General features: G+C 39.9%; 1 protein-coding gene across 2 annotated transcripts in view; it reads left to right on the plus strand.

Moving 5' to 3' along the window:
* Positions 1-7,423: 7,423 nt before the first annotated feature.
* The window catches only part of STK3 (serine/threonine kinase 3), a 139,817-nt gene continuing 134,449 nt past the window's right edge, over positions 7,424-12,791 (plus strand). The window contains exons 1-2 of one of the 2 annotated variants that reach the window (XM_088149092.1): positions 7,424-7,635; positions 9,165-9,233. In XM_088149092.1, coding sequence (XP_088005218.1) covers positions 9,229-9,233 — 5 coding nt within the window. In that variant the 5' untranslated portion in view covers positions 7,424-7,635; positions 9,165-9,228. The remainder of the gene's footprint in view (positions 7,636-9,164; positions 9,234-12,791) is intronic. The other variant, XM_007424795.4, reaches the window with a different exon arrangement.

Consider the following 12,791-nt stretch of genomic DNA (forward strand, 5'->3'; position numbering starts at 1 on the left):
AACTTTCTATTTCCTGCATCAGGAATCGCAGGATATTTTGAGGAGTCACTGACATACTGCTAGACAGTATTTCCAGAGAGAAAGGGGCACCATCTGTATAGTAGTTGAGGAGTAATGTTCTCTTCTATTGGAGTAATATTACTATAGTTAGCAAAGACTGTTACTGTGGCTAGTCAACTTCACCTCTTAGATGGACTCACAGATATACCACATACACATACAAAATCCCCAGATCACAATAAGATTTCTTATAAGAACTAATTAAAAACTGTCATGGTCTTCTAGACTTCTAGTGATGCAGTTAAATAGTTGTGGGTTCTGTTCTCTATGTTCTTATGGGGCTGGATAGGTAGGGGTGGGTGATGATGGTGTTTAGATGGAAATGTCTATTATTTCACTTCACAGTGTGGCAGATGAGCCCTTCTTCAAAGTAGTGCCCTCAGGTTCTATTGAAAATTTGTATCCTGACAGCACTACTTAAACCAGGCAGTTAACAAACTTGCAATGATAATTTATTGGTGCTAATATATTGTCCTATTATAGTGTTGTAACAGCTATTAAAATCTAGTAATATTCTTGAAAAAGTGACTACTAATATAAAGCTATTTAAGCCACCAATGATACTTTCTGAAGTGAGTCTAAGATTTTTTTTTAATTATGCATTTCTTCAGAGTGCAGAAAGCGGGATGTTTATATATGCATGTATTCTGGAACGGTGGCCTTTTCATTCAATATGCGGCTGTTGGAGTTTTGAATATGGATGTCTGAATCATTTACCAAAACGGCTTGAATTGACCCAGCATACAGAATCACCATTATCTCAATGAATTAAAATGCCACTTTCCTCCTTGGGGGGGAAGGGAAACCAGCAGGGTTTTTTTTATTGTTCCAGCAATTTTTGGAAGAATCCTTGGTGCAACATAACACCACTTCTGCAGATGATAGGATTAATTTGCATGTCTGCAGATGGTGCTCATATTACATTAGACTTCACTTGAGCATAGCCATGGTTTGAACAACTACTACATCCGCTCTTTTTCTTCCCCTTTAATTTTCTTTTAAACCGTCTTGTCTGGTGAAGAGTTCATGAAAATCAAATGCTTGCACATTAATCTGAAACCCTGAGCTGGCAAACGTTATTGCCTTAATGTGGATTTTGGATTGTTTTTCTCACAGGCTAAATGATTACTTTTGCTTTTTGTGTTTAAAGGATGACGAAAACTGGTATGTACTAGTAAATCACCTGTTTCCAAACAGCTCTTATGGAATTTTAAAGAATAGAGTAGTGCTCAAAGAATAAATACCCAGAAAAAAACATACATCCTATCAAAGTCTCTGATGCTGACTATTCAGTTGCTGTCAGCAACCTTCAAAAATTAGCTTGTTTGAAATCAACCATGCCTTTTCCATATTGCTGGAACTTTTTATGTGTCATTCAACATCTGTGGTTCATATCTGGGTAATGCATTTATTTATTTATTTGGTAAATTTATACAGTACAGCCACCCATTTCACATATGTGATTCTGGGCAGTGAACAAAGTTAAAAAGAACAGTATGAAAAGTAACAACAGCAAAAAAAAGCAACGACAAAAAGCATTAAAAACATTAAAAGCAGTAAAACCATTAAAGCCATAAAACGTAATTTACAGTCAGTTTCCCTTACAATACAACTACCTTACAGGCTCTATAACCACGTTACTAGATCCCCAGGCCAGATGGCAAAGCCACGTTTTCAGACCCTTCTGGATGGCCAGCGAGGTTGAGGCTAATCTGACCTCCGGGGGAATGAGGTTCCAAGGGCAGGTCCTGCAGCAGAAAGCACCGTCATTGCGTTTCCCTCCTCTAATTTCTTTCTGTGCCCCTTGGTTTCATCTGGTGTGCAAGCTTGGTGTCAAAGAGCAAGATCACCATTGCCCATAATGGAGGAGACTACAGCCCTGCCAGTTGCCTGGAGAAGAAGACCTAGCCAAGGTTATTGGCTAATTTATGAGATCAGTTCAGCAAGGCAAAGTTCTCTAATATTGTCTTTCTAATCTTCATCACCTTTAGCCCAGTGTGTGTCAGATTGTTGCAGCTGCAGATTAATGACACTAACATTACATTCAGAATAATAATAATAATAATAATAATAATAATAATAATAATAATAATAATAATAATAATAATAGTCATCCTCTGATGGGGGGAAGTATGACTGAAATTCAGATGAAATGTATCTAGATAATGCCACAGGTCCTGGTCTATCTAGAAGTGTGTTATGTTTACTCCATCTAATTATTGGCTAGCATCTTGTCAGTCCTTTGAGGTAGGCCAGGTTAGGAAACAGAGTCCACAAAGACTTTATTGTTATAGGGGATATTAACAGAAATTTGAAAGCCTGACACAGCTCCTTTCTGCTCCCTCTTATACCAAAGAGTATCAAGGTGGGGTTATCTTGAGTTTCTTTCTCATCCCCTCTTCCCTCCCAGGGCTAAGTGGATGTTTACCAAACCACTCTTGCGTTCCTTCAAGGTTAGCTCTGTACTCCTCTACATCTTCTGTGGCATTTGCCGTCTCTGTTAGGATTCTTTACTTCTCCGCATCAAATGGTTAGGCATTTGGCTGGATATAAGACTGATTGTTTCTCATCTCTTTTTCTCTTTTCCCCCAGCCATCTGTCACATACAAGCACAATGCGCCATTCTCACAGTCACCTGCCCAAAGGAGTTTTTGAATGTTCAAAAATTCCTTGTGAATTTCAACAGGTTTTCTTGAACCCAATGTAATCAATGCTGCTTTTCAGCTGAAACTTGCAATCTTTTGGCCTGACATACAGTACCTTGGGCCCTTAGAAATAAAATGAGGAATGGGGGAGGGGACAGGATCAGAAGGCATACTTAAATTTGCACAATGGTCAAGGATGCCAGACTGAAAGGCACCAGATCATTGTGGTAGCTCCCTCCTCTGTTACAACAACCCAGTTTGTGCATGTCTCCTGCCAGTAGATGATGCTGATCAAGGGAAGGACAACAATAGAGGGAAGGGCAAGCGAGGAATGGCTCTGTTAGCTATTGGTCCACTGAAATAAAGGAAATCAAGACAAATTAATGATGACTAATCTAAATTCCATGTATTTAAATAGATCAGCTCTAAGCACAATCATATTTTATATAACCTGATGTATGTAGTTCCAGCTTTTCTCCCATCATGGAATAAAGTAGTTATGTTTAATATTGGACTAGGGCGTGGGACCGTAGAAACAGTTTTGTAAAGTGAATAAACAAAGCTATGTTTATTTACTTTATTTGCTTGTTTTATTGTGCTTATAAGCCGTTCCAATCATAAATAATTCTGTTGGATGTAGGGATCCAGGCAGAGCAAATGTTATCCATTTACTGCTGCTGCTGCTATTTCCTTGACTTGTGAGAATCTTCTTTTTTTCAAGTAACTTTATTAATTTTTAAGATAAAGAGATAAAAACTAACAAGAACTAATGATTAAGATAGAAAGTAGAGAAGAAGAAAAGCTAAAGAATGAAAAAGAAAACAAGGTTAAAAGTTCAGAAAGAAAAAGAAAGAAAAGTACAAAAGAAAAATGACTTCTGATTTTCTTTCACAACAGATATAAGTATAAATTTGCTTTAAGCTCTTACTTTAAGTTTACAATGTAACTTTCATTTTTTCTATTGTCTCCTATTATTTCTAATCATCAAGTCCATATATCATGATTTCATTTTTTTCTGTTTCATGCAAAAAGTCCAAAAGGGGTTTCCAATCAGCATTAAAATTAATCAGTGTCTTTTCTCTAATCAAAGCTGTCAATTTTACCATCTCAGCCAGCTCCATCAATTTTACCATCCATTCTTCCACTGTAGGTAAAGTCAAATCTTTCCACCGTTGTGCATATAAAAGTCTCGCTGCTGTCATCACATATAAAAACAAAGTTCTATGGAGTTTTTTCCAACTGTTTATCCATTAGTCCCAAAAGAAATGTCTCTGGTTTTGACTGTATATTAGTGATTAAGTTCTTCTGAATTAATATATGTATGTGAGCCCAAAATGTTTTAGTTTTTTTACACCAAATGTCCACCAAACATTTTTTAATTTATTTTTTAAAATTTTATTACAAAAAGAAGAAAAAAATACATAAAAGTGGTTTAACAAAAAAGTGAAAAAAATACAACAGAGGAAAAAGTGTTAATATATCATTATAACAATAAACAATTTCAATTCTATATATGCTTATCTAGTATATTTCTAGTAGATTTATATGATTATCATGGTTCTTTTTAACCTACTATATTTTGTATAAATGAGTCCCATATTTCATTATACTTGTCCATACAAAGTGTACGTCTATAGGCAATTTGCTCATAAGTGGCAAGCGCAATCAGGTCTTCAATCTACTGAATAAATGGGACCATACGTTTATCTTTCCAAAGCTGCAATGTCAGTCTTTTGGCCGTAGTAAGGGCACGTAGAATCCATGTACACTGTCCAGATGTCAAATTCCATGTACTAGGTATACAGTTCAAAAGAATATTATCCTCTGAAAATTTTAGCTTTTGTTGCACATGTTCACCAAACATGATAAAAAGTCTCCTCTTGTTCACATTTCCAACTTACATTTGAAGTACCTTTATACATTTTAGACAATTTTTCCAGTGACAAATACCAATAGTACATTATTTTATAAAAATTCTCTTGAAGATAACACAGTGTAAGTTTCAATCCTTTCATCCACATATTCTCCCATTGTTCCATTTGTATATTATACCCAAAGTTTTTAGCCCATTTTATCATACATTCTTTCACTTGTTCGTCTTCTGTTTCAAATTTCAATAAAAGTTTATACATTTTAGCAATAACATGTTCATCATTTGTCCATAATTCTATTTCAGATTCAGTCTTACCATATTCAAAACCAAAAGTCCTTTTATCTATTTTAAATATTTCTAATAATTGTACACAGGAAAACCATTGATATATATATACTTCTGATATCAAATCCTCTCTTGATATATATTACTGTAATATATCACTGTAAGTTAACCATTTATGCTTAGTTATCATTTTTATTCTATAATATGCTTCTTGTGGTGGCAGTCATAAAGGTATTTTTGGACACAACCTAGATTTATATCTATTCCATATTCTCAGTGTGGCATGTCTAATAAAATGATTTTTAAAATCTATATTAACCTTAGCTTTATCATACCATAAATATCTGTGCCACCCAAATCTCAAATCATACGCTTCTAATTCCAATAATCTTCTGTTTCTCAACATCATCCAATCTTTCATCCAAACTAAACAACAAGCTGCAAAGTACAATTTCTTGACTGGTGAAAATCTGATGAAAAATTAGTGCTCCCTGTCCCCTCCGGCAGATTTATGAAAGCGCTTGGTTTCATGAGAGGACAGCAATGGCTGGGAATATGCTGTAAGGTGACTGAATGAAAAAGCAGATGACGTGAGTTTTGAGTCAGCAGAAGTGATGCCTCACGGGCAGACTGATTGGGAGCACTTTGGACAAGGCTCTGTCCCCAAGCTGCAGATGTAAACTGTTTTAATCTTAGAAAGGGCTGTGCAGATGATAAGAAACTCAGAAACTGTCAAGGTCAAAGTCTAGGACAAAGAATGTTAATGTGTCTGTAGGGATTGCTAAAAAGCCCTAGCCATCCCAACATGTGGAAAGCCAGGCCAGACATGCGTTGCCACATTATCAAAGCAATCTACAAGAATGCAGCGGAAAGGCTTTAGCTACACATGTCATGGAGGAGGATATTAGTGGAAGGCAGAATGTTCTGCTTTTCCTTTTTAGCGTATTAGAAAGCTCTTTATGTATCCAAACCAATCTATTTAGATGTACCCCATTTTTCTTTCTAGTAGGAATTGTTTGTGTCTGCAGCTTCAGCATCTCATTTCACAGGGTTTCCCCTCCTTCCAGACACATTTTTCCTTCAGGATTTCAAAATCTAGTATACGAGCTTGACTGTTCTCTATTCCTCCTCCCCTTGATATCATGAATTCAAGGATAACATGAGCACTTTTTCTAAGATTCCACTTACCTTTATTTCTTCAACCAATTTCTTCCTGTTGTAAGAATTGGGCGCATGATAGCAGATCCTACTGTTCCTTCTTCTACCTTCTGTAAAATCAAATCAGCAAGAGGACAAACATTTATTGGATCTCCAACTCTTGGCCGAATTAGATTTGCAACTTTTGTCAAGATAGTTAACTATCCCATTCTTGTGAAACGTCCATGTTGCTCAAGTATTCTGATTGATGCCAGCAAAGAATTTTGATAGTTCCAGTTAGAATAGATTGTGCCATTTGGTAGATTAATAAAAGTAATACATTTCTAGCATCATAAGCTACTCTAAAGGGAAATATCTGCAGTCTTAAAACAAATGGATGGCCCGTAGTCTCGTTCTGTGGCCTTACTAAGAACGACCATGACCCGAGATTGTGTACAGTCCTATCAACCATTAGATCTGCTTAAAACCTGCTGTTGTGGGAATTGTCCTTTGCAGTCCCTCTCTGTCACTAATGCTCCAGATTGCCTTTCATGGTAACTGCAGATGTTCTGAATACATTTACCTGCTCATAGGCCTAGGGGATTCCCCCAGCATCTCCCTTTTGGGAGGGGAAATATTTTGTTGTTTTCAATCCAAACCTCAGGGAGAGTAAGCATGAGGGTGAGAAGTGAGAAACATGGGATAAAAGGGAGGTGGGGGTGGGGACAGAGGAAAAGATTCTCTCTGCAGCTTCTGCTTAAAGGTTGCAAATCTGCAAGGATCTGGGACATGACAGCTTAGATTGCTGTAATGCATTCTACATACAGGTTTTCTTGAATATAAAGAGGACTTGTGATTTGAAACACGACATTGGTTTTGAACAACACCCTAGGTTAAAATATGGTGGGGTACTTTGAGTTCAGTGGGTTGTGTGAATGAATCTAGAGTTCTTGGTGAATTCAGGGAAGCATGGTTCAGTAAACCACGGGTAACCATGTTGCGCAAACACACCACTTAGAAGTAATAAATAGCCCGCTACAAAGGATTCGGTTGCTCAGAATGGTAACTAAACGCCCTAAACCTGAGCAGACTAAAAAAACTACATAACCCAAGATGCATCCTTCCACAAAAGCGACTCATCGGCGCGACGCATGATGGGCAGAGAAGACCTTTCTCCTCCGCGTTCCTCTGTCCGTGACGTCATACCCCACTCCCTCGCCGGCCGCTATAGCGATTGCACCACGCAGTTTCGCTCGGCCTGAAGCAACTTTCTCTTCCGTCTTCTCCGGAGTTCCGGCTGGTACTTGGAAAGACCAATGCGCGTTTTGGATCCGCGCGTTTCCCGCCAATAGGAGGGCCGGGAGGGCGGTATTTCTGGAGTAGCCATCGAGCGCTGAGCCGAGTATTGGAGTCCGGCAGCGGCCCCCGCGCGGCGGGGGGAGGAGGCGTGCTTGATTTTTAAAGGGCCAGTAGCGGAAGAAAGTTGCGGGGAGAGTTTCCTGAGGGGGCGCTTCTTCGGGCTTCCTGATCCGTCCTCGTCCGGCCCCTTCAGGGTGGCAGCAACGCACCGCGCCTTGGTGGGGCCGACCGTCTGGGGAGCCTCGGCCGCAGAATGGAGCAGGCAGCGCCTAAAAGGTAACGGTTAGGGCCTCCCTCGTTCCCGGGAGACTGAGGCGGCGGCGAGGTTTATTTTGGGCGGAAGGGGAGAGGCCGGTGTAGGCCGCGTGCCCCGCAGTTTGCCGCTCCGGAGTGCCTGCCCCGCACCCTGGTCTCCCCGTCGCCGGGGAGGCCTCCCGGGCTGAGGTGTCACTGGCGCTGCCCCATCTTTGGCTCACCCTGTGCGCTTTCTCTGTGCGTGCATGTAGGTGCGAGAGGGGAGGCTCATCCCTCCCGTTTCTGGATAGCGCAGAAGGGCGGCTTTGTCCCAGCCTTCCTCAGCGTAGTGCCTCCCACAGGCTGGCTAGAGGGGATGGGAGTTGTAGTCCAATACGATTGGGGGGCATCCCTTGGAAAGGCTGCCTTAATCCATGCGCGTAGAGAAATCCTCAGTGCACCTCCCCTGAAGAGACACTGGTCCTTCTTGATCCCATACGTGTTTTTAAATACACCCGTACAACTCCTGGGTTCATGTCCTTGTTCTCTGGCTCTCTACAGCTCTCCCATACAGAGCAATTTGTGCCTGCAAACAATCACGTGGATGTGTGAGGCTTGCTGCCTGCTTTCCTAGAGAAATAATGTGATCTACTCACTTGTCATTCCTTAATCATTCACTTCTTGGTATGGCAGTATGATGACTGATTATGTGCCATCAAGTTGTTTTTGACTCCTAGCGACCGCATAGGTAGATTTTCTCCACGACAATCTATCCCTAACCTGGCCTTTCAAGTCTCCCAATGGTGCACTCATCACCACTGTAACTGAGTCTGTCTACCTTGCTGCTGGTTGTCCTCTTCTTCTCTTTCCTTCTACCTTTCCTAGCATTAGAGCCTTTTCCAGAGAGCTGGATCTTCTCATAATGTGTCCAAAGTAAGATAATTTGAGCCTGTTCATTTGTGCCTCGAGTGACAATTCTGGGTTGATGGCAGATGATATGATATGAAAGCTTCAACATCTTGTTAATGTGTCCTTGGTGTGTACTATTGCTTAAGCCCACACAGAAATAAAGACCTCCCACATAGCCCCATCTGTGGTCCTGGTAGTAATGGGGCAGAAATTAATCTCTCACGAAAATATGCGTGCATACCGCCCACCTAAGACCTCCCTGCTGGTGTCTCCCTGGGGCAGTGAATATGTCCCTATTGGTTTTCTTGTCAATGACCGCCAGAGACATTTGACTCTCTGTCTTCATGAAAGAGTATGAAAATGGAGGCTTGGGAAATCTTTGCGTGTTGGCATTACCACAGTGGGTTTTGAAAGTATGTGCTTGAAATGGACAGTGGTGGAAGACTGTGGCTCATTTTTATACTGTGTTTTTGTTCAAATTAAATTGTTACATTATATTTACATAGGCAGTAGATGAGAAGCTCAGTCATGAAATACTAAACTTTTGAATAATGGAAACATACTTTTTAAAACAGCATTTCCAAAATATTTTCAGAGAAAACAAAGGTACTTTAAGTTATCTTTATTGTAATATTAATATAATATTGTCATCTCCTTGAAAGAAGTAGGTCAGTGATTGGTGGTACATGTACTGCAGGTGGGATTCAGAAGTAATCCAGGTGGGACATGGGGTAAGTCATTAAAACTTTAAGTTTTTATCATAAACAACTAACATTAACGCCTATAAACATACAGTGGGGCAAAAAAGTATTTAGTCAGCCACCAATTGTGCAGGTTCTCCCACTTAAAAAGATGAGAGAGGCCTGTAATTTTCATCATAGGTATACCTCAACTATGAGAGACAAAATGAGAAAAAAAATCCAGAAAATCACATTGTCTGATTTTTAAAGAATTTATTTACAAATCATGGTGGAAAATAAGTATTTGGTCACCTACAAACAAGCAAGATGTCTGGCTCTCACAGACCTGTAACTACTTCTTTAAGAGGCTCTTCTGTCCTCCACTCGTTACCTGTAGTAATGGCACCTGTTTGACCTTGTTATCAGTATAAAAGACACCTGTCCACAACCTCAAACAGTCACACTCCAAACTCCACTATGGCCAAGACCAAGGAGCTGTTGAAGGACACCAGAAACAAAATTGTAGACCTGCACCAGGCTGGGAAGACTGAATCTGCAATAGGCAAGCAGCTTGGTGTGAAGAAATCAACTGTGGGAGCAATAATTAGAAAATGGAAGACATACAAGACCACTGATAATCTCCCTCGATCTGGGGCTCCATGCAAGATCTCACCCTGTGGGGTCAAAATGATCACAAGAACGGTGAGCAAAAATCCCAGAACCACATGGGGAGACCTAGTGAATGACCTGCAGAGAGCTGGGACCAAAGTAACAAAGGCTACCATCAGTAACACACTACGCCGCCAGGGACTCAAATCCTGCAGTGCCAGACGTGTCCCCCTGCTTAAGCCAGTACATGTCCGGGCCCGTCTGAGGTTTGCTAGAGAGCATTTGGATGATCCAGAAGAGGATTGGGAGAATGTCATATGGTCAGATGAAACCAAAGTAGAACGTTTTGGTCTAAACTCAACTCGTTGTGTTTGGAGGAGAGAGAATGCTGAGTTGCATCCAAAGAACACCATACCTACTGTGAAGCATGGGGGTGGAAACATCATGCTTTGGGGCTGTTTGTCTGCAAAGGGACCAGGACGACTGATCCGTGTAAAGGAAAGAATGTATGGGGCCATGTATCGTGAGATTTTGAGTGAACACCTCCTTCCATCAGCAAGGGCATTGAAGATGAAACGTGACTGGGTCTTTCAGCATGACAATGATCCCAAACACACCACCCGGGCAACGAAGGAGTGGCTTCGTAAGAAGCATTTCAAGGTCCTGGAGTGGCCTAGCCAGTCTCCAGGTCTCAACCCCATGGAAAACCTTTGGAGGGAGTTGAAAGTCCGTGTTGCCCAGCGACAGCCCCAAAACATCACTGCTCTAGAGGAGATCTGCATGGAGGAATGGGCCAAAATATCAGCAACAGTGTGTGAAAACCTTGTGAAGACTTACAGAAAACATTTGACCTCTGTCATTGCCAACAAAGGATATATAACGAAGTATTGAGATGAACTTTTTGATATTGACCAAATACTTATTTTCCACCATGATTTGCAAATAAATTCTTTAAAAATCAGACAATGTGATTTTCTGGATTTTTTCCCCCATTTTGTCTCTCATAGTTGAGGTATACCTATGATGAAAATTACAGGCCTCTCTCATCTTTTTAAGTGGGAGAACTTGCACAATTGGTGGCTGACTAAATACTTTTTTGCCCCACTGTATAAGCCACGTTCTTGAAACGGTAGGCTATTTATTTCTATCATGGTGGGACCTAGGTTCTTTGATAGAATGACTAGTGGCACTTAAGATTTGAAAGTTTGAAAACTATTGAATAAAATAATTTATATCTCAAGTTTCCATATTGTTCTACAACCACACTAAAAAGGAAGTTGGTATCAATGGGTGTGTTTAATGTCCTTAGCTTGTGCTGCTTAGGTTAATGAATGTATTAAACCTTTAAACTGATCATGATTAAAACCTACAACTCTTTCTTCTGTCATTTTAGATCTAGATTGAATTCCAGTTTCCCCACCTCCAAAAAGTATAAACTGTCATCCTGTTTATTTTCCATTTGTAAATTATATGGGTCCTGATTATACTAGTTATTGGGACTTTCCCTTGGAATCTTTCTGATGCAGCCTGTCTTTTACAGCACCACCCATTTCACTTAAAACTGCTTAGAAAACATTATAGTGCAAAATTCACTACTCTGGATAACCATCATGTTGTTCCTTCTCATCTTTCTTTACCTGAAAGTGTTTCTCTTCCTTGGAAGAATTAAGTCCTTCTACCTTCAGTTGAGCCTTGTAGTTAAGCACCAGCCTAGTTGGCCAGAAATTTCATGCAAGTGAATGAATGAATTGATGGAGGAGGGGCAGACTTGTCTGCTCCCATTTTGTCCCTAGTAGAGATACCAAGTAAGCTGCTAAAAGAAACTGGGACCATTTCTTTTGCATCCCACATAATAATATAGCTTTCCATTTTTTCTGTGTTAGCCCCCAGTAATATAATAGAATCTCTTTTGCTTCTTTCTTAAGTTTATCTTTTCCTTTTAACTGTACTGGTACACTTCTGAACAGAAGTTTCAGAAGGACATCCAGTGCTAGTTTTATGATGTGTGTGACCATATCAAGTATTTATTGCTATTCATTTCAAGAGAACAGATGAAAAATTGAGCAAAATCTGAGAATTTTTTACCCTAAAAATCAAATGCTGCTTCAGCAGGCTATATTCAAGCTTTGTATATTAAAGCATTGAAATCATACCCTTGTGTACATGTACACTGCACTAAAAATAGGAATAACATTATTAAACCTAAACCAAAGTAGAATGTAAAGTATACTATTAGCATGAATCCATCATAACCATATATGGTGTCTAACTTCTGAGCATATGAATATTCTCAAGAAAAAAAACTCGGAAGTTTTCATGCAGAGGTATTTGTAGTCTCTTTCTTTAAAGCTGTTTTATTAGAATAAATGTGAATATTATCTTGTTTACAAAGTGAAAAAAAGGTTTTCAGTATAAAGCCTTATACAATATAAGCTCAGATTAAATTCCAGCAATCTCTGAAAGGCTAGAGGTATAATGAAGCAGTGATGAGCTTTTGGGCTGAATGGCTGTGATCTACTTTTCTTTTGTCCTAAGTTTTGCCAGCAACTGTGGTTGACATCTTTAGAGGCAGAGTGAGCTGCTTTGTGGTATACCTCTCAGCAGTTCACAGCAATTCACCTTGGCTGACTGGGCTTTTGTATTTGAACTTGGCAAACTGATATCTGATTGGTCCATGTCACAGGCATCCAAAGAAGTTGGTTCCTGATTGGTTTATTTATTTAGGTAAACTCATTTAGGTAGACTTCCAATTGGTCTATTTTGAAGAAATTCCAAGAGAATTGGCTCCCAATTGGTCTGTCGAAGCAGGTTGCTGATTGGTTCTTTCCATAGGTGGATCTCTGGTTTATTTTGGAGAATTCCAAGAGGGCTGGTTCCTAATTGGACTGTTTTTGAGCCAGGATACTGCTAGGTGTTCTTTCTGGTGAGGCTGTGCAGATTAGTTTTGATTAGATAAGTGCTTTTATTCTTGGTGTGGCTTAGAGCTGGGATCCATGCTTT

Source organism: Python bivittatus, unplaced genomic scaffold (assembly GCF_059951505.1).
Source record: "Python bivittatus isolate LINGU-HERP-01145 unplaced genomic scaffold, Pbiv_v1 ctg000590_np1212, whole genome shotgun sequence".
Classification (NCBI taxonomy): domain Eukaryota; kingdom Metazoa; phylum Chordata; class Lepidosauria; order Squamata; family Pythonidae; genus Python; species Python bivittatus.